This window comes from Nyctereutes procyonoides, unplaced genomic scaffold (genome assembly GCF_905146905.1).
Source record: "Nyctereutes procyonoides isolate TBG_1078 unplaced genomic scaffold, NYPRO_anot_genome, whole genome shotgun sequence".
Classification (NCBI taxonomy): Eukaryota; Metazoa; Chordata; class Mammalia; order Carnivora; family Canidae; genus Nyctereutes; species Nyctereutes procyonoides.
Window position 1 is genome coordinate 34,717,117 of NW_026575052.1, and position 22,164 is coordinate 34,739,280.

Here is a 22,164-nt window from a genome sequence, read left to right on the forward strand (position 1 = left end):
GGCTATTTTTTCATGCATATTTTTCTTCCTCCTTCAGCTGGTATTTTTATTTGGATGTTAGGTTCATGATTAATTTTGAGATAATTTGGTTTTTGTTAAAAATTAAGCATTCTAGGGGATCCCTGGGTGGCGCAGCGGTTTGGCGCCTGCCTTTGGCCCAGGGCGCGATCCTGGAGACCCGGGATCGAATCCCACGTCGGGCTCCCGGTGCATGGAGCCTGCTTCTCCCTCTGCCTGTGTCTCTGCCTCTCTCTCTCTCTCTGTGTGACTATCATAAATAAATAAAAATTAAAAAAAAATTAAGCATTCTAGATACATAGTATACCTATCTATTAGCCATAAAACAGGTTGTGTTTTCTTAATTTAAAAATACATGTTTTGGGGGCACTTGGGTGGCTCAGCTGGTTAGGTATCTGCTTTTGGCTCAGGTCATGAACTCAGGGTCCTGGGATGGAGCCTCACATCGGGCTCCCTGCTTAGTGGGGAGTCTACTTTTCTCTCTCTCCCTCTGCCTCCCCTACTTGTCCCCTTTTTCTCTCAAATAAATAAAAATCTTTAAAAATATATTTTCTTTTTTTTCCCTTCCCCTCCCCCAAAAATATATTTTCTAAGTGATTATTTCAGAGCACTGATTGATTAACTGATACTGATTTTTGTGTACTTATTTTGTATCTGGCCACAATACTGAAGTCTTAGAACTTTTGATAGATAACTGGATTTTCTAGATCAGCAAATGACTTGCTTTCCCTTCAATCCATTTTAGATATAAGTAACTAAAGAGAAGCTAGTGAACTTATTTATCAAACTGAAGCCTGCCTCCCAGTTCATAGTCTAGAAACTTTGGAAGCCTAAAGATGACAGATACTTTTACAGGTACTTTTGCTGCTAATGAAAAATAGAGATAAAAATAATTTCTGGAGAATCTGGGTAACTATGTTAAACATTTGGTACTTATAACAATTCTAAGAAACTATATCTAATATATACTTTATTAGATATAAGTATATGTAATATCTTATATCTAATAATAAACTTTCAGTTTTACTTCAAATGAATTAATCAAAACTAGCCATATAGAGAATAATGACATTATCAACCCCAAATATTACAACTATTTTTCTTCTGTGATTTTACTTTTGATACCTTTTAAAATGTAAATGACAGTTTTGTTTAAACGTTTTGACGTTTTCATATGATTTCTAGAATATATTTTAAGACATCAGATGATTCATTCTGACAGCATTTTAATTATCAAAATGTAATATTTAGGAAAAAACCTTATGAACTTTTAAATTTAGAACACTTCTCCATCACTGATTACAAGTAACTTAGGATTCTCTTTTCACAAATGTTTAAAGCTTCTTTAGGAATTAAGAAGTTAAAGGGTTAAACTATCATTCCATATGAAAATAGTGTGGATCTTTTTCAACATGAATTAGATAGCTATACAAGAGAAAGAAATCAAGGAGGAAGAGAACAAAAGAAGACTCAAAATGGGAAACAGAAACAGTGACAAAGGAAGCAGAGAAAAATGCAGACAGAAACGTCCAAAACTTAGGAGATTTAAAAATTGACAGTAGGAGGACAATAGAAATGAAAAATTAAAAAAATATATTTTTAAATATTTGAAATACAAATGAAGATAAGTATAGGAAAACAGAACATTAGGTAAACTAGAAGAGATGCTAGTCCATGGAAAAAGAAAACAAAGATGAACACTAGTGGAATTTCTTTTTCTGTTCATCGTTAACATGGGAACACTTCCTTTGTTCTGAATTTTGAATGAATGTTAATATTTCTCCATTGGTTTGGAGTTTGAAAAGCCAACTCTTAAAAAACGATTTGCTTCCCTCATTTAAAAAGAAAAAAAATAATCCTCATATTATAGAATGTTGTTAATAAGCATTGAGTATTATTGGAGCAAAAGTGAAAGATGTAATTTTTAAAATATCTTCATCAGCATGGGAATAATTTCTCAGCTTTCTTCCCTATCTAGCATGCTTCACACTCAGGAGGACACAGGTGGAAGGATTTAAGAGGCTTTCCAGAATAAATCTGTAATATGCATTCTTACACCTGCCCTGGGGTTTAACCAACTGCTCAGCCAGTAACATTTAATCTGTGGCTGGTGAACTAACAAAACAACTTGGGAAGATGGAGTTCTCAGTCAAAAAGGCCTGTAAGCAGCTGGTGTACATGGCTATCTGCCCGTCTCTCTGAGAACAAATCCGTGAACAAAGCAAACTTACCTAATGTGTAGAAATTTATTTCAGGTCAAACTGTATGAAAGTAGAGTCTATACAGAAGAGTTTTCTTTATTTAGAAGAAAAAAGCAGAAAAAGAGGTGACTTCAGGGATTGGACAGAGAGAGAGCTTAGAAATAAAATAACCACCTTTCCACAGTCAGCTCTTAGTTATGACAAACCTCATTGGTCTTCTGCAGCATTATTTATAGTCCTTTAGAAAATGAACAGTAATTAGGGAATGAGATCTATAATCATATTCCTTCTTACTTCATTTTTATCACTACCTTAGAACTTGCCTAAGAGTGGAATGGAAGAAAATATTTACGATATATTGAGCTTATAATCCCATGCTCTCTAAAGTGATGTGTTTGTGCATTATATTTAAATTCTATTTTCAACTGATATACCCCCCCACCCCACCCCTTGTTTTAATACCAGCCTCAAGGAAAAAAAAATTGTATTTCATTCATGAGGCATTCATGTTCACCACAAAACATCAAATCTCAAATTTATTTATCTTAGAAAGAATTATGACAGAAACTAAAAACTACTGCAACTTATTATAGTTTGGGTTAATTAAGAAAAGGTCATAAAAAGCTGTCAAGCATTATAGAAATGGTATAAACGTTTTTTTTTTAGAAATGGTATAAATTCTAATCATTATTTTGATAGATCTACTGACCATCAAATATAGCGAAATTAGTTTTCAAAACTAATGACAAAATAAGAAATGAGAATACCTAAAAAATGTATTGAGCACTGACACCCTGCTAAATCCTCTAAAAAAAGTATTTCATTTAATTGGGCAACCTGGGTGGCTCAGCCATTGAGCGTCTGCCTTTGGCCTGGGGTGTGATCCTGGAGACCCGGGATCGAGTCCCACGTCAGGCTCCCTGCATGGCGCCTGCTTCCCCCTCTGCCTGTGTCTCTGCCTCTCTCTCTGTGTCTCTCATGAATAAATAAATAAAATCTTAAAAAAAAAAAAGTATTTCATTTAATCCACAAACCAACCTATCAGAAGGTATTATTATTATCCTTAGATTACAGTTTAAGGAACAGGATTAGAAAAGTTATGCAATTTGCTTGAAATCACACAGCTAGTAAATTTCCAAGTGGGGATTCAAATCAGGTCTGACTCCAAATCCCATACTAATAACCACTCTACTCTTTATATTCCCATGGAAAATTATGAGTAAATGTGGCAGGGACTTCTTGTTTAAGTTAAACTTTTAAATAGCTTTCCGAATTTTAATTATTCAAATAATATAGAGTTTATAATATTAAGGACACGGACTTAATATCTGCCATGATTTAAAGGGGGATTGGGGATCCCTGGGTGGCTCAGCAGTTTAGCACCACCTTCAGACCAGAGCATGATCCTGGAGACCCGGGATCGAGTCCCACATCGGGCTCCCTGCAAGGAGCCTGCTTCTCCCTCTATCTGTGTCTCTGCCTCAATATCTCTCTCTCTCTCTCTCATGAATAAATAAATAAAATCTTAAAAAAAATTAAAATAAGTTTTTGGTAAAAAATTGTCTATCCGCCTTTATTATTTTTTAGATTTTATTTATTCATGAGAGAGAGAGAGGCAGAGACACATAGGGAGAAGCTGGCTCCATGCAGAGAGCCTGACGTGGGACTCGATCTGGGGACTCCTGGATCATGCCCTGGGCAGAAGGCAGCGCTAAACTGCTGAGCCACCTGGGCTACCTGACCAAATATTTATAATAAAGTCCTGAAGTCACTTGTTTGGCCTTGTTACTACAGTTTAAAAAATAAAAACACTGCTTTATAAGCAAATATGAAAAATACGTAGGCTACTTCAGTTAGAGGAATTGTTACAATATAAAATCACACACGCAACATAAAAACTATTGAGCCAAGCATGATTAGCTATTTTTGAGATCTACCACTTCCTAGCTAGGAGATCTTGACCAAAGTTATTTAACCTTTTTGTGCCTCAGATTCTTCCCATATGATTCAGCATAAGAATAACATCTAGCTTATATGTTTGAAAAGGACTAGTGCTTTATAAATGTTCAGTATGAGCGAGCTTCTTCTTACACCTTTTAGATATACCAAAAATCAGCTCAAGCCCAAATTCTACATATCATGGCCAACTGAATTAGCTGCACAAAAGAATGCACACAAAGAACAGAACATTATTATTATATTTAACTTGATTATCTGCATCAATACCAGAGAGGATAAGGGACGTTAATAATTCAAAATGGTAGGAATATTATTAACAAATGTCTTTGGAAGATTTTGTGGCTTGTATTTATATATGGCCATCCTAGATGTCCTGGGGATTGACATCATGTAAAATAAAAGTGTTATCTACTGTATGACTTTGTTAATCCTTTGTGCTTTTTTGCTCAGTATCAGGGAGATGGAAAAAAATTCTGATCAAACTTCTCATAAAAAAAATATAAACCTATACTATAAAATGGCAATCAAATATCCTAGATTTTGTTCTTTTTTATTCCTCATGCTACTTATTTTCCACATGCAATCTTTTCCATTACTTTGAAGGTAGGGAGTTTGTCTAAAGACTGATTATTTCCTTCTTGGCACTAGGGCTGCAATTCAGGTAGTGGCCACCTGTTAAATAATGGGGCCTTTTTATTGATTCCATGGTCAGTTGTCTAAGATTTTTCCAGGTGTGGTTAACTCAGAGAAAATAAGAATGGAGCACATTATTCAGAGGCTTAAACTTTTAAAGTAAAAATATGTGTTGAACAATAAAGGTCCAAATTGCTTACCAGATATTAAGTAGTATTATATGGCTACAATAATTTATTAGTTAAGTACTGACATAGGAATAGACAGAAAAAATTCATGTAAAATAATGAAACTGACCCAAAAATATTCCTAAAACCTTACTCTATGATAAAGGACATGTTTCATATCAGTGGGAGAAAACACAGGATTATTCAGTTGTGGAAGTTAGCAATTTAGAAGAAAAAGTTGCAAGAGTAACTTAACATCATACACCAAATAATTCCAGGTAAAGATCTCAACTAAAAATAAAAATGAAATTATAAAAATACTAGGGAAAGATGTAAGTAGGTATTTATATAATCCTGGGATTATGAAAAACTGAAGAATGACACCAGGCCACAAACATGAAGAAAAAGATTGGTGGATTTAGCAACGCACACTGAAAACTTCATGTTAAAAACAAAACAAACTCTTCACAAATTGTTATGACGGGGCAGCCCGGATGGCTCGGCGGTTTAGCGCCGCCTTCAGCCCAGGGTATGACCCTGGAGACCCGGGATCGCGTCCCACGTCAGGCTTCCTGCATGGAGCCTGTCTCTCCCTCTGTCTCTCTCTTTCTCTCTCTCCCTCTGTGTCTCTCATGAATAAACAAATAAAATCTTAAAAAAAATAAAAATAAAAACACAAATTGTTATGACAAACTAGTAAAAATATTTAAAACAAAAAACATCCTTCATATTCAAGAGATTTTGTAAATCAGCAAGAAATACATAATCATACTATACAATTAACCACCACCACCAAAAGGATGAAATGTAAATGGGCAGTTAACATATTCAAAATGTTTACTTTGTTTCTTTACCAGTAAACAAAGAAATACAAAAATATAATACAAAGTAGGAGCTGCCAAAGATTAATGTATCTTTATCTGTTATCTGCGATATATTACAACATACACATACATAATATTTAGGGTAAGGAGAAACCAGCAACTTCATACATTGCTGGTACAGGTAAATGATTTAATTTTCTGGAATGCAATCTAGCAGAGATGTTATCAAGACACACCTGAGCCGACAAAAATCAGAATGATCTGGGGAAAGACCTGGTTAAAAGCAGCACGAGGGAACTTTCAGGGGTGATGTATATGTTCTAGATCTTGTTTTGGTAGTTTTTACATGGGTGTATACAATTTGTAAAACTAATCAAGATGAACAAATAACTATGCAACTTCTTATATGTAAATTATACCTTGTTAAAAAACAAACGCACAAACAAAACTATACCTGACTCAGCAGTTTCACTTCCTTTAATCTAAGGAAATAGTGCACTTACAAAATATGTAACTGTTGGATTATTCACTCATGAAAGACTTACAATGAAAAGTTGAATAAGTTTTTCCATCCTTGAGAAAGGTGTAATATACATATGAAGTTAGAACCATTAATGATGATTCTCTGGGGGGTATGAAATTACCATTTTTTTCCTTCCTGTCTTTTTTCAATGTTTTTTTAAATTGTATTATACATACAAATTAGGTTATTTGAAAAATCAATATGTTAGTATTAATTTCATCTAATAATTCTATGAAAGAAAATGACACAAATCAAAATGTTTTTATAGAAACACAAGCAACTATGTACAAATTTTGCATCTTCTTTCACTAAATTTCACCTGGAATCTTAGTATTTGGGTTTTTCATTCCCACTTTAAGCATCACTTAACTTTTTTCATATTTTCTTGATTGCCTGTGTACAATGGCAACTTTCATTTTGTACTGGCTTGGTTGCTATCCGTAACTCCCATTGTGAAATAACTTTTTTACTACATTGTGCTTAATCCCAAGGACCTTGGCTCCTTAAATTTTCTAATAAAAATGAACTACTTATGCCTATAGGGCCTTTCTCTGTTTCAAAATGCTGTCAGCTAAAAAAAAAAAAAAAAAGAGAAAAAAAAAAAGATAGATTCTTGAGAGAATCCAAGTCCATAATCTATGATGTGTATTCCCAGCATAGAAAAGGTAATCTTGTCCACTCTTTTCTTTCTCTATGAATGCTAAATTTACATTAGCTACACTCTGGGAGCCTTAGGATTTTATAATTTGGATACAGCTAAATAAACTGCTTTATAATACTTTTCTCCTTTTCTCAAGACATTTAAAAATAGAACCATTGAGTGCAACTACCAGATTTAATGGCTATATTTACATTCCTTTGAGGTCACAGACAACGTAACTGAGGTAAATTCATATTTGCTGCTTCCTTCCTTCCTTCCTTCCTCCCTCCCTCCCTCCCTCCCTCCCTCTTTAAAAGATTTTTATTTATTTGACAGAGAGAGAGAGCACAAGCAGGGGTAGTGGCAGAGGGAGAGGGAGAGGGAGAAGCAGGCTTCCTGCTGAGCAGAGAGCATGATGTGGGGCTTGATCCCAAGATCTTGGGGTCATGACCCACGCTGAAGGCAGACACTTGACTGAGCCACGCAGGTGCACCTGCCTTTTCATCTTATCTTTGATATTATTACATCAAGATGAGTATATAACAGTTTGTCAATTTAATTTAGAATGTTTATTTTGTGCTGCTTGAGTAATTTGTCAGGGGGAAAGTATTACCCCAGTACCATGCATGCCCCTCCCTCTCTCACACCTAATATTTCCTGAGCATTACCTTAGAGTTGGGCACTTTGTAACTTTATAATTGCTTTACGTGCATTTCTCCTTTAATTCTAATAACCTTGAGGTAGATATTGTTATCTCTACAGGTGAAGAAATTGATGCTTGCAATAGAGGTTGCTTGCTCAGTCTGATTTAACAGCTCTCTGTATAATTAAGAGATAATTCAATATGTAGGATGGCAGAGCCTCCGTGGTAGTATATTTCTTTAGAGGAAAGTGGAAAGTATTCCAAAGATGAGAATGGATGGTATATGCTGTAACCAGCTCCAGAAGGCCAGATACTATGATTTAGGATCAAAGGTCTTTTTGAAAGTGAGGTTGATTTTCCTTTCCACTTTCATTCTATTAATTATGACTCCATGTTGAAATCACTGTTCTGGAGGGAACATGGACTTTTAAGTGTGACCAAGAGCCTCACCATTTATTACAGTGTGATTTTGGGCAAAAAACCCTAATTTCCTGAGCCACAGTTTCCTCATTTATAGAATGGGACTAACACTAATTATCTGATGGAGTTTTAAGAAACAAATCCACCATAGCTGGTCTCTAACCTATGAGCCCTCTGAGGGTTCAATGTGGGAAGATATCATTAAGGTTCTAATAGGGTACCTGGAATTTAGCACTTGCAAATATCTGCTTCAAGAATGAATTGGCTGGATTCAGAGCCACCTTTATCTCCTGCTGCCAGTAGAATATGAGCAACAAGCATTAAAAAATAGGTATATTTACTTTAAAGTCAAGTATAGGTGACTTGTACTCTTGTCAGTTATTTTTATAATCTTATTAATCTGAATAATTGATAATTGGCTAAAAATATACTTAACAGGTAGTTTTAAAAGAAAGGATGAGATTGTACATTAAAGTAACTCTGTGGACTTTTGCTAAAACCAAAAAGTCTGTGAAAATGTAAACACTCCACTGTTGGGCCCATGGGATCCAGAGGGGTCGGGAGCACCAACCACCTTGTCACCCTTGCCTCAGGACTTGGCCGCTACCGGCCGACCACCAAGGATCCATCATCATGGGGAGATAGGACCTACAGGAAACAGAAACCCACCTTACCTAACTCCGTACCATATATAGACAGAAGCAGCTATCACCCTACACCGACACCACCCTACCCTTCCCTAGAAAGGCCTGTGGGTGTTATCCCCGTGCCACTTCCTGGTCTTCCTCCCGCGACAGCACTTCCATTAAAGCTTGCCTCACCCACCTTTGCCTGGCCTCTCTAGTTCATTTCACTACCAACCCGATCAAACCTGACATCCACAGCAAAATAAATAAATAAATAAATAAATAAATAAATAAATAAATAAATAAGAAAATAAATCTATTAAGTATTAATAATTTATAATTTATCTATAATCTATAATAAAAATAAAATATAAATAATATAATAAAAATAAAAATAAATCTTCCTGATAACATCATTATGTTGCCTTCTTGTTTTCTCACTTTGATATTTAAAGGATGTTCAGTACACCGTTTGTGCTGCTGACTGTTTTGCTTGAGCAGAGCCAACAGCACCATGGCCCGGCCAGTTGAGCGCTCTTTGGGCTGTAGCCTCAGCTGAGCTGTGTACCCAGCAGAGCACACTTGGTACATAGAGGAAGCATCTGACGATAGGCCATGGCTGTCACGGGGATTGTGTAAACTTGCAGTTTTTTTTTTTTCCTGCCAGGTATTGTATGTATTGTGGTTTATATTTCAATATATTGGAGACTTTTCATTTTATTCAAGGAATCTGTTCCATGTTTAAAAGCCTTGATTAAAGAGGAAGTTTTTTATAATCTAAAAAAAAAAATGCACAGACCTTACAGACTTCACAAAAAGTAATTCAAAATGGATGAGAGACCAAAGTAAACAGTAAATAAATTACAGAGATGAGAAGTACGGCACAGGGAATATAGTCAATAATACTGTAGCAACATTGTGTGGTGACAGATGATGACTACACTTATCGTGGGTTAAGTAATGTGGAGAACTGATGAATCAATGTCAAATACCTGAAACGAATGGAACATTGTATGTTAATTATACTTCAATTAAAAAATGGATCATAGACTTAAATGCAACACACAAAAGTATAAAACTCCTGGAAGATAATATAGGAGAAAACCTTGATGACCTTGGCTATTGGATGCAAAACCAAGGGAATGATCCATGAAAGAAACAATGGATAAGTCGAACTTCACTGAAATTAAAAACTTATGCTCTGTGAAAAACCGTCAAGAGAATAAAAAGACAAGCCATGGGCTGGGAGAAAATATTTACAAAAGACACAAAATATTTGTATTGAATATACAAAGAACTTTTAAAACTCAATAATAAGAAAATAAACAATCTGATTAAACAAGTGAGCAAAAAACCTTGGCAGACACCTCACCAAAATACATACAGCGATGGCAAACAGCATGTGAAAAAATGATCAACATCATAGGTCATTGAGAAACTGTAAATTAAAATAACAATGAACTATCACTCCACACCTACCAGAACGGTCAAAATCCAAAACACTGAGAACACCAAATGCTAGTAAGGAAGTGGAGCAACAGAAACCCTCATTCATTGCAGTGGGAATGCAAAGTGGTCAAGCCACTGGATGACAGTTTTGTAGTTTCTTACAAAATTAAACATGCTCTTACCTATGATATAGTAATCATGCTCTTTGGTATTTGCCCCAAAACTTATGTCCACACAAAAACTTACACATGGATGTCTACACCAGCTCTGTTTATGACTGCCAAAACTTGGGATCAATTGAGATGCCTTTAATAGGTGAACGCATAAGTAAACTGTGCTACATAGAGATAACAGAATATTATTTGGCACCCAAAAAAGAGCTATGAAGCCATAAAAAGATGTGGAGGAACCATAAATGCATATTACTAAGTGAAAGTAGCCAACCTGAAAGCTACATACTCTGATTCCAACTATATGACATTCTGGAAAAGGCAAAACTATGCACACTATAATATCATCTGCTGTTGCCAGCATTAGCCAGAAAGTCAGAGATGTACAGAATGATCACAGAGAATTTTGAGGGCAGTGAAACTATTCTGTATGGTACTGCAATGGTGGGCACATGTCATTATACGTTTGCCCAAACCTGAGAATATATATCACTGAGAGTGAGCCGTAGTGTGAACTCTGGCCTTTGAGAGACAATGATGTGTGAATGTAAGTTCATCATTTGTAACAAATGTACCTCTCTGGTGGGGGGTATCTATAGTGGAAGATGGCCGTGTGTTGGAGAGGGGAGGGAAGACAAGGGAATATGGAAACTTTTCATACTTGGTGCTCAATTTTTTTTAAATTTTTATTTCTTTATGATAGTCACAGAGAGAGAGAGAGAGAGAGAGGCAGAGACACAGGCAGAGGGAGAAGCAGGCCCCATGCACCGGGAGCCCAACGTGGGACTCGATCCCGGGTCCCCAGGATCGTGCCCCGGGCTAAAGGCAGGCGCTAAACTGCTGCGCCACCCAGGGATCCCTTGGTGCTCAATTTTGCTGTGAGTCTAAAACTGGTCTAAAACAAATGAGGCCTATTACAAAACATTTCTGAAAAAGAAAAAAAAAAGTTAAGGACCAGTTTGGAGTTGCTGTGGGCATGGTAAGAATTATGTTGTAAGCAGGTCTAGACCAATAGGTTGGGCACATTTAATTCAGAAAGAATTACTTTGGTACTGCTTGAGAACAATGATCACAAACCAGGAAGCTGAAATAAAGCTTCCCAGGACCTACAGATTGCGTTATTACATTTAACAAAAAAGAATCATCATGACACAATGACACAACGGCTAAAAATGCTTTAATCCACCAATTCTCAAAGTGTGACTTGGGGATCTCTGTGTCTCCAATGTCAATTATTTTATATGAATACTAAAACATTATTTGCCTTTTTCATTCTTATCCTATCAATGTACAGAATTCTTCACAGAATACATGATGTGTGGGATCAGAACAGCTGGATGAGAATCCAGCTGCTCCTGTTATGTTAGACATTGGAGTTATGTAAAAAAAAAAAAAAAAAAAAAAAAAGAAATCAATGCAACTCTTCTTACTAGATTTTCTCCTATGATAGATAATAAAGTGATTCTTTGTAAAAATTTTGTTTATTGTTAACATGACATATGTTTATTGTTATTTTTAAGTGATTTAAATTTTTTAGTTTTAATTTCTAATAAGATAAATATCAGTGGATATATTCTATACAAGTAAAAGCTCTTTGGAGTCCTCACTAATTCTGGAAGTATAAAGGGATCCAGAGACAAAAAAATTGAGACCTGTTATCCTAGCTAACGTAATGGGTAAAGAAAATCTCTCAATTGGCTAATGTGGGCTTTCACTCCTCTCTCAGCATGTGTCCTTTTACCTGTATTTAGGTTTGTCTACACTAACTTATTACCCATGGCTGTGCTTGGCACCATCCTGATGGGATGAAGTGCAGACTGTAATTAAAATATTCATTTGTAGTTATTGCATCCTTTACTTGATACACCACTAAACCGTATACAAATTATAGTATGTGTTATATATAAAAGGTGTTAAAAGCTTTGCCAATGAGATGAAGCTACGTCCTTCAAAGGTATCTTAAATGGTTCTAAATGGGGCTAACACTCAATAATTACTTTTACAGGGGGGAATCCCTGGATGGCTCAGTGGTTTAGTGCCTGCCTTTGGCCCAGGGCGTGGTCTTGGAGTCCTGGGATGGAGTCCCATGTCGGGCTCCCTGCATGGAGCCTGCTTCTCCCTCTGCCTATGTCTCTGCCTCTCTCTCTCGGTGTCTCTCATGAATAAATAAATAAAATCTTTTTAAAAAATTACTTTTACATTCACATTATTAAATTTTCACAGTTTTGGATACTCAGACAACTGGTACTGGTTACGCCCACACTATGCTAATTATAGAGGAACACTTGAAATCTACTTCATGCTAAATCTTGGTTCTTGAACTCTAATCTCTAACACAAACAAACTGTGACTGATTGACAAACTAATTTTTGATGCAAGTCCAGGTGCAGTAGTAAAACTGAAAAAAACAAACGAAAAAATAATCTAGATCCAAAAGTTCTAACCTATAAGATTATCTATCTTAGAAGGAGAATTTGTTTAGAACCAAGAACAAAACCACTTATACCTGAGGATGTTGAGGAGTCATGATGAAATCTGTACCAGTTTATTAAAAACAGAAGCAAACCAGACTGTGTTTGTATTTCTTAAAACTTTACAAGTACAAAGCTAAAATGTTATTCTCTTTCCCTAAGGACTGCAAAGTACCTTAATTAATTCTTGAGATTCTAACAGCCCTAAAAACAAGTCATAAAAATGAGATTTACATGGGAATATAAACTGGAGTGACATTTTGGGAGGGCCACTTGAAAATATTTAGCAGAAACCTAATATGCATACCCACTGACTAAGAAATTCCAGTTTTGGAATTGATCTGGAAAAAAATGGCAATGATGAAGACACATGGATGTTCATTACAGTGTTGTATATAATTATAAAAACTGGAAAGAGCCTAAATATCCAACACAGGGGTGATCAAGTAAACTATGGTTTATCATATAATTAAATACTATGTGGCCATAATACAAACATAGAAAAATTAGTCATAAAGTTATGTATGGCAAGGAAAAGTACTTACGTATACTGTGAAGGGGAAAAAAGCAAGTATATGATCTCATTTCTGTGTAAAATATGTATAGGCATAAAAATATCTGGAAGGGTATAAATTAATAGTATTTATTGTTGAGTTTGGGATTACAGGTGATGTTTATTTACTTTCTTTGAGGGGTCTGTATTCTGGTTCTGCTATAGTGAACATCTTTCCTTTATGTAATAAAAATACTTACTTGAGGCAACCATGCAATTGTTAGTGTTTCTCTAATTCTTATGATACTGGATACTGTATGTACTATGGAAAGTGGTAGAGGGGAGAGAGATGAGAAGAGAAGGAGGGAGCAAGGCAGACATATTTTATATTGTTGATTATTTTATCATGTATATTTGTTGTAAAGTATTAGGTTAATCTTAGATTTAACAATCTGGAAAAGATTTCAATGGAACATAGATCACAGGATCACACTCCATTCTCATAGATTTAAATTTTCTTCTCTCCTTGGAGATCTGATTTTGTTCTGTAGGAGCAGGTGGCTTTCTTTTTTATGTCTTTCTACTATCTTGTCAGACACAGCTCTCTCAAAACTTTTTTGGGAGCTAACCAAGGTTTATCTAACCAAACCCCAAATGGCATATGGACTTCATCCACATGGTCATATGAATCTGTTGGCCGATGACTCCTGCCCTGTATCTAATTGATTTTATGAAGTCCATGCTTGAAGAAAGATTCTAAAGCTATAAGAGTGTGATGCTGTGGGATGAAGGAATGTAGTGGCAAAGAGGCTACTTTAGTTGCTACGCTGGAATCTGGGAGCCATCACTGCCACCAAATATTGGCAGCATATATCCCAACAAAGGAAGAATCCTAATAATTTGGAGTGAAAAATTTCTATCATGCATTTCAGCTTAGATCTACGAATAACACTTCTTTAAATGTCTTGTTAGACAGTGAAATCTGGGAATAATTATCAAACACCATATACAGTGTTTACAATAGAATCATATTTCTTTTCTTTCTTTCCCCCCCACTTTTTTTTTTTTTTTTGCATAAAAAGGAGAATGCTGCTGAATGGTACCCAAATGTCTGTTGTATACCATGCCAATACGGCAGCTCAGCCAAAAATGCGAATAGAATAGTTTGCCAAGTAAAAGAAAACATAACAAATTGGTAATGGTTTCTATCTTGACAGAAAATGAAAATGATCCCTCAATGTGTGGTCACTCATGCGGACACATAAAAATGTCTGAGAAGCAATCATTTTACCTCAGATAACAGACCCTGACAGTGTAGTACAGCACTGGCTGACTTTCACTTCTTAGAAAAGCGGTAACCGTGACCTACAAAATAGTCTGGTAACCATGTAATTTATGCATAACACACATGCACATGCCATGCACTCATAATATTTGCCATAAATCATTTTGAATACAAGACTTCTTTTCTGAGTGGAATATACTTTATGAGAGATGATCTAAATCACCAGAGACCTGATACAGTTGAATGGGTGTATTGATGAACAGAAAGGATGTTGCTGCTTATCAGGTTACAAAATTTCAAAGTCTATATTGCAATAAAAAAGGTCCCATGTATTCTGTATGATTCTGTGTCGTGCCTTGAACACTAAAGGTATTTTATTAGAATTCGGATAAGACAAATACAAAAAATGTGTAGGTACATAGTTTACAGTTCTCACTTTCTGTTTAAGAGACTGCAATAGAGGGTAGAAATGAACCCCCTGAAGACTCGGTAATGTGTCCTTACCTTATTTACCCTTCCTTTACCACTTATTTTTGTTCCCCAGATGGAGAAGTGGTCAACATCACTGACCATTGATTTTACCATCTGGTAAAGTTTTTCCATTTGTTTACTTTCTAATGAGGATGTTAGAACATAGATTGTACTGTGAAATCACAACAAAAGCAAGAATGACAATTTTAAAAACACTAATTGACATCTGAAGCTAATGAGGAATTCACAATGAGAGAATACTGAACCAAGTGGCTAGGAAGAACCTTGGGAAGTTAAATGGCCTTGCCAAGTTAAAAGTAAATTTGAATCCTGCGGGTTATGAGTTTCAAATGAAACTTCTGGGTTTAAATTTGTTGGTGACTTTCCTGTTCAATAAAAAAGGACTTAAATGGCTTATAAAAAGGTTAAAAAAACTTATTGGGCATCAAACTGCTCTTACAAAACACCATCTTGATGAGTTAAGTGTAAATGAATCAGAAACACATGGATCATATTTCCTTAAAAAATGCATATGGATTCAAAAATAAGGGGAAGAGGACTTGGCAAAACATTTTTTTGTGTGGTGGCTGAACCCAAAACATTTGAAAGATATTTTGAGACATTCAAGGAATCCAAAATAAAACTAAACCTGTCCAGTCGTATAAAAAACAGAAAGTTCCTCTATGTAATGTGCATTTATCTGTATGGGTCAATCAATACTCACTGAGCCTTCCCCTTTGTCAGAGGACTATGGGAGAAGCCAGTTTCTGCCTCTAAGCAACTTTGAATTTAAGCAGAAACAAATACACAAAAGTAATAGAAACCAATTAAAAAAGTCTCAGGGTTAAAAAAAATATATAACCTACATCATACAGAAACTATATATTGAGAAATATATAAATACTTAAGGGTCCTAGGGGAGGTAGGATTCATTCCATTCTAATCATCATGCCCTCAGCCCTTTTGATTAAAGCTATGTAGAATTGTAGAATCTTACTTAAATGCTTTCTTAATAAGTGTTTTTATGTCTTTTTTAGTGTGTGTCCCAGCCTTCTTTCCTCCACCCTCTAGATTTGTGAGCGCTCAACAAATCTTGCTGACTGGTTTCCTGGAGGATGGGAGTGTTGAGCAGTTTTGAAATAGGAGAGAGATGCTGTCTGGCAGAGAGGAGTGAGGCTATGATTCTGGGTTGGGGTAATGGCACATGTGACAGTTCAGAGGCTCCAGAGGGTGAGTCATATGTGGGGGGTGACCCACTGGCTTGCTTGCAGCAATGTGTTCGAGCCAGGGTGGAGTGGGAGGTGAGGGCAGTTAGGTGTGGGGAGTCCTAATATACTACATGTGAAGTCAACTGGAGGACAGAGGAGTGTGATAAGGGAAAGCACAATTCTTATTCCTTTTTTTTTTTTCTTTTTGCCGTTATAGGATAAAGTGCTAAGGATAGGACATGTACGAGTCATTAATTCCTTTATTTCTTATCAGTGTCTTAAAAAGCTGAAAAATAGCCAAAGAAAAAAATAAGTTGACTATGTATGAATTGCTAGGATCCTGTAGGTCATAAATTTTAAGAGGAACTTAGTAGGATTATGAAATGTATTACTGAGTCCTAAAATGTTTGTGGGAAAGTGTAAAACATTAATGATTTAGAATCTTTGAAGCTGCCTTCTAGCTGTTTAATGTGGATCTTATCTTTTCCACAATATTAGAAAGTTATTTAGGACAGGGAGAGTGTCACATATTTCTTATATATTTTCTGCTGGCTAGCATAATACTGGGAACACACCAAGCACTCAATAAATGCTTACTCAAGTGAAATTAAGTCAAAAGGTGCTGAGGCCCTGTGATGACGAGGGTTTGATGAAAGGTGAAGTCTGAAGGGAAAAAAAAAGTAGGAATGTCCTAACAGCATCTCTGCTCTGAGCCTGTCTGTTCACGATTAATACAGAGGAATCAAAAGCCCTTACCATCCTTCATCATCCTCTACTTCTGCTTCAGAAACATCATTCTCAGGAGTTTCAGCAATTGCTTGAGTGAGTTTAGATTTAAACTGGTTCAGCAGTGCCAGGGTCTGGAATAACAATTGTATTGCTAAGTTTTCTGATAAAGATAAATAGGACTTTACGAGAGACACTGAAGTTTGGTAGAAAATAAAATGTGAAACACTAACACATAAAGCACTTAAATAAATTTTTAATTTTGAAGGAAAATATAACAAAATTCCAACAGTGACTGATATTCACAAACTTTGACAATGCCCTGTTTGCATTTACACTGACATTTTCTCTCAGACATATGTGACCGTTTCCTGATATGGGGAACATAAATTTGCTTATATAAAAGATGCTTAAACATTAAAATGCATGCTTATTAGTGGCTAATTTTTAATGTCCATCAGAAAAGGAGGTACTTCACTAAAATATGCTGCTAAAACACCAATAACAAATACTATTTGTCATTGAACAAATTTCCAAAAATGTAAAAAGTTCATTTTTAAGGAAGATAGAATGGATGAACACAGTAACTCTTGGAAGATGGATAAATGGAAGTGATATTTTTAGAAGCTATTTGTATTTATCACAAACTTTAAATAATTCCCTTTGATTCAATCACTTCAATCCTGAGAATACATGAAGAAAAATAATATGAAACACAGAAAATGGCTTATGCAAAAGATGTACACTGCAGCAGTATTCATACAAGTAGAAGAGTGGGAACATGTTAAAATGTCTGTCAGTAATGAACTAGATAAATTTGCTAAAAAGCAGTGACTATGCTATTACACTATTATTAAAAATTATATTCATGAAGCATTACATTCTATTGTTAAGTAAAAGAAATGGTACATAAATATCATGTTTCAGGTTTTAAAAAAAGGGACATATCTCTGATTCTTGTTTGTCTTCCATGTCCTTTGTGGGTAACAAACAACAAGTGCCTACAATTTTGTAATCACATTGCACCCTGGCTATAACTCAACAGATGACTCCAGAATTTGAGCAGAGAATAAAAGTCGGCAAATTTTTTTTTATCCTACAGCTTAAAAAAGTATGTAATTGTGAAATGGGGTGAAGTACTACCTGTCTAAAAAGCTGTATATCTAATTAAGATCCTGACATATTGAATTCAGTACTAAAATATTCATATTTCAGAAGGAAAAAGGTATTATAATAATAGTTCAGTATGCAAATAACAAATATAAAGAGTCACAATAAATTGCTAGGCTCCATAATTTATCTAGGAAATACCATCGAGACCATGGTTCATGAAAAAATTAAGTAGATTTTGGTGGTCCAGAACTTAAGCTCAGTCAAGACAGGTGGTGCAAGGAGCAAAAAACAAAACAAAGGCAGTTATTGCTAAAAATGATAGTGAAAGTGCCTTATATATGCTTTGTAAGTTCTGTAAAATTTAATGCCCACATGGACAACAGATGAAAATATGGCCATAGCTGTTGAATGAGAGGAGTTTGGGGGAAGCACTGTAAATTCCTACAGAATATCCTCAGAGGGATTCTGAGGGCTGCCTATAGTGCATTAGGGTTTAGATATTTGATCTGTTTCCAGAGCAGTAATTAAAAGCCTAAGCTCTTCAAACAGTTTTAACAGATAAAGAAGGCATCCCTTGTTTTGTAACCTCACTAATTAAAAAAGACTATTGTGCTTACAAACTTTTATTGTATTTGCTTTATAATAAAAAAAGCTTAATTTAGAAATACTAGAAAACAAAGAGAAGCAAAACAAAAATATCTATTATCCCACCACTAGGAATAATAATTGTTGACATTTTGGTATATATCCTTCAAGGCTTTTGAGGTGTTTTTGTGTGTATGTGTATGAGCTTAGATTACATCTGATGTATATTATATAAGATATATCTCCATATGCATATTTCTATATCTATAGCTTAAAGTAAATCCCATCAATTTTTAAGGGTGGACTTTTGTACATTTGGAAATGTCTTTTCTGAAGGCATAAAGGAAAATGAAAACAAAGTAGATTTCTTAGTGGAATCAAATTTTAAAATTTCCTAGAAAATTACACGGGACCTGGGTCTTCTTCCTTGAGTTGAAAGTGGCAAGAGCCAATTAACCTGCTACTGGCATTTACTCAGAGAAGGGGGCCTCTAACAAACAGAAAACATCCTCTTGGCTTTTCTTAGCTTCTCCTGTATTCGAGATTGGATTTTCTCTAGCTGCATTCTAAAGGCAAGGGAAGACACGAGGCAGAGAAGCAAACATCACAAAAATAATGGGGCACAACACAGAGTAAAGAAGATAGGATTTGGGGGCTCCTGGGTGGCTCAGTTGGTTAAGCATTTGCTTTGGCTCAGGTCATGATCCTGGGGTCCTGGGAAGGAGCCCCACATCAGGCGGGGAGTCTGCTTCTCCCTCTGCCCCTCCCCTCACTCGCGGTCTCTCTCATGTCTGCTCTTTCTCTCTCAAGTAAAAAAAAAAAAAAAAAAGAAGATAGGATTTACATAGAGACATTTCTGTTTGGCATCTGCAGGGGAGTTAGCCTTCTAGTTTTTGCTGAAGGAATGAATGGCCAACTACTTAGAGCATGGCTCTTCAGCACTGTGAGAGCCTTCCTAGCAAGTGGAAACTGTTTTGAAGAGGCCCTGCCTTTGTAGACTTTGTGCATGCGTATCTACACAGAAGAGGCTCTTCAACTGGCCTCTGTACCTCTACTCCTGTCCTGGTTTCAGTATGTTCTCTATACTACAGCTAGGTTGGAGGGATCTTTCCAAACTGCAAATGAGATCATGTCACCTCCTTTTTTCAATGGCTCCCCATTGCTCTTAGGGTAAATATAATACATTTCTTAATATGGCTCAAAAATGCCTTGCATGAATTGGCTTCTGCTTACCTCTCCAGCCTCATCTTTCTCTTAGTTTATATTATTGTTATAGTTAATATCTTATAGTTTTTGCAAAGAGATGAAATATTTCTTATATACTCTTCCTTTTGTCTGGCCACCTATCTCCTGTTCAACCTTCAAAGTTCAACTGACCAATCATTTTTCAGGGGAGCCTTCCCAGATTCTTAGGCCATGATAGGTCTTACTGATACGTATTTATATAGTTCCCTATACTTAACCTGTCATAATGCTCACCTTCTTTTATTGGGATTACTTAACTGGCTCTTTTCCCCAGTAGCTCAGAGAGGACAGATATGTGTCCACCTTGTTTACCACCAAATACACTGATTAGTACATGGTTCTTAATAATTATTCGCTAGGAGGCAAAAAAGAAGAATGCTTAAGTAAGAGTGGTCCTTAGGGTAGCTATGGTAGTATACTGACTACAGTTGCTATTCAAAGGACTTTGTGATTCCATGAAAACAAGTTAATAATGTACTTTTTCTTAATTTCATTTAATGTGCCATTTCTTTTGAAAATTACTCAGATTAGTTCTTTATAATTTCTCCTATAGCTGACTTCTTATAGAACTTTCCCCATGATTATTTTCATGCTAAGTACTGATGGATGATCCTTTTTTACCAGTAACTAGGTGTCATTTATAATGCAGTCCCTGATTAACTTAGCCAAATAGACTTGTGCTTTTTAATTTACTTTTATTTTGCCTATTTTATTTATACACCTAAAATGGCATGTTCTCAAATAGATATGTATGGCAGCACCAAAAATAAAGGATTTTGGTCTTCCCTCTAGCTTTTCAACATGAATGGCTGCTGAGGAGATTTATTTCATTGAATGCTAAGTGTTACATGGTGTATAAAATTGACTTTCAAATTGTTGAACCATCTCTTTTTCTTCTTATTTCTAATAATCTTCTTTTATTAGTTCTTAAAGATTCAGAGATTATTTGAAATAAGCAGAGTCCTGTATGATTACTTACAGAAGTCAACTAGTGGACCAAATATCTTATTTATAGGCAGTGTACAATTTTGAGCAGATTGGCTAGTCAGCATGTGAGATGCTATGCTAGAAGAGATATCTTGATCATTTATAATCACCACTTTTCCATTTCACAATATTTATTTAGATACCTGGCTATCTGAGAATATGTGGCTTTACAAGGTTCCTATGTTTGAAATGGGAGTACAAGGTTGAAACCTGAAAGTTTTAGGCTTTGCCTACAATGGCTGGAAAGAACATGAATGGTCAAGGTTCCTGTCACCCCACTCTATACGAACATATCCTTTTTAATTTTTATTTTATTTTATTTTTTTAAAGATTTTATTTATTTATTCATAAGAGAAACAGAGAGAGAGAGAGAGAAGCAGGCTCCATGCAGGAGCCCGACATGGGACTTGATCCCAGGTCTCCAGGATCACGCCCCGGGCTGAAGGCAGGCATTAAACCACTGAGCCACCCAGGGATCCCTCCTTTTTCATTTTTAAAAGGTAATGTTTTCCTGATTTATAATCAAATTAGGCTTCATTAGAAACACTTGAAGACAATGAAAAGGCAGTGCATTACATATGGACTTAGGCTTGTCAAGTTACCTGGTCTTCCCGAGAAGTTCCTTTCTTCGCCTGTTGCTTCCTCAAAGCTTCATACTTTTGCTTTTCTCTTCTGTATTCTGCAACAGCACCATCAGGAGCAGTTTCTTCTTCTAAAGAATAATAGAATATTCTTAGAATAAATAGTAAAAAGGCTATATGGTTTCATATTAACATCTATGCTTATTACAGAAGAGTAGGTCAGATACTGGGATTGGTTTTCACCCATTTAAAAATCAAACCAATAAATGCCACCAGCTCCACAAATATTTCCTATGATAGACAGTGATGGATATTAATTTATGAGCCAATTTTATAAACATCTTTATTATATAATGTACTACTATAGTTTTTCTCACTTGTTTGACTATAAAATTACCTATCACACTTTAAATTTTTCATTTTCATTTCCCAGCAGTATACTCTGAATAATTTCCTTAGTTTTATATTTCAGTTCATTAATTCCTTGTTTAATTGTATCTAATCAGTTTTTAAGTCCTGACCAGGTGGACAGTTTTTCTAGTCCCCATTTCTCTTGAGCCATGGCCACATCTCTGTCCAAGTCTGAGATTAAAACTCCAGCTTCTAGCAAGTAGAGCCTACATCTGGTTCCAGTATTCCCTCGGGCAATTATAATATCCGTTTGCCCAAATAATGCTCTGGTTATGCCTGCTCTTCGTTTCTGTACCTAGGTCTTTTTTTCCTTAC

At 35.7% G+C, this 22,164-nt stretch overlaps 1 protein-coding gene across 1 annotated transcript in view; it reads right to left on the minus strand.

The window, feature by feature from the left end:
* The window catches only part of CWC27 (CWC27 spliceosome associated cyclophilin), a 194,801-nt gene that overhangs the window by 13,202 nt on the left and 159,435 nt on the right, over window positions 1-22,164 (minus strand). The window contains exons 12-13 of the mRNA XM_055331789.1: window positions 21,460-21,569; window positions 16,958-17,061 (exon numbers count right to left, since the gene is read on the minus strand). Coding sequence (XP_055187764.1) covers window positions 16,958-17,061; window positions 21,460-21,569 — 214 coding nt within the window. The remainder of the gene's footprint in view (window positions 1-16,957; window positions 17,062-21,459; window positions 21,570-22,164) is intronic.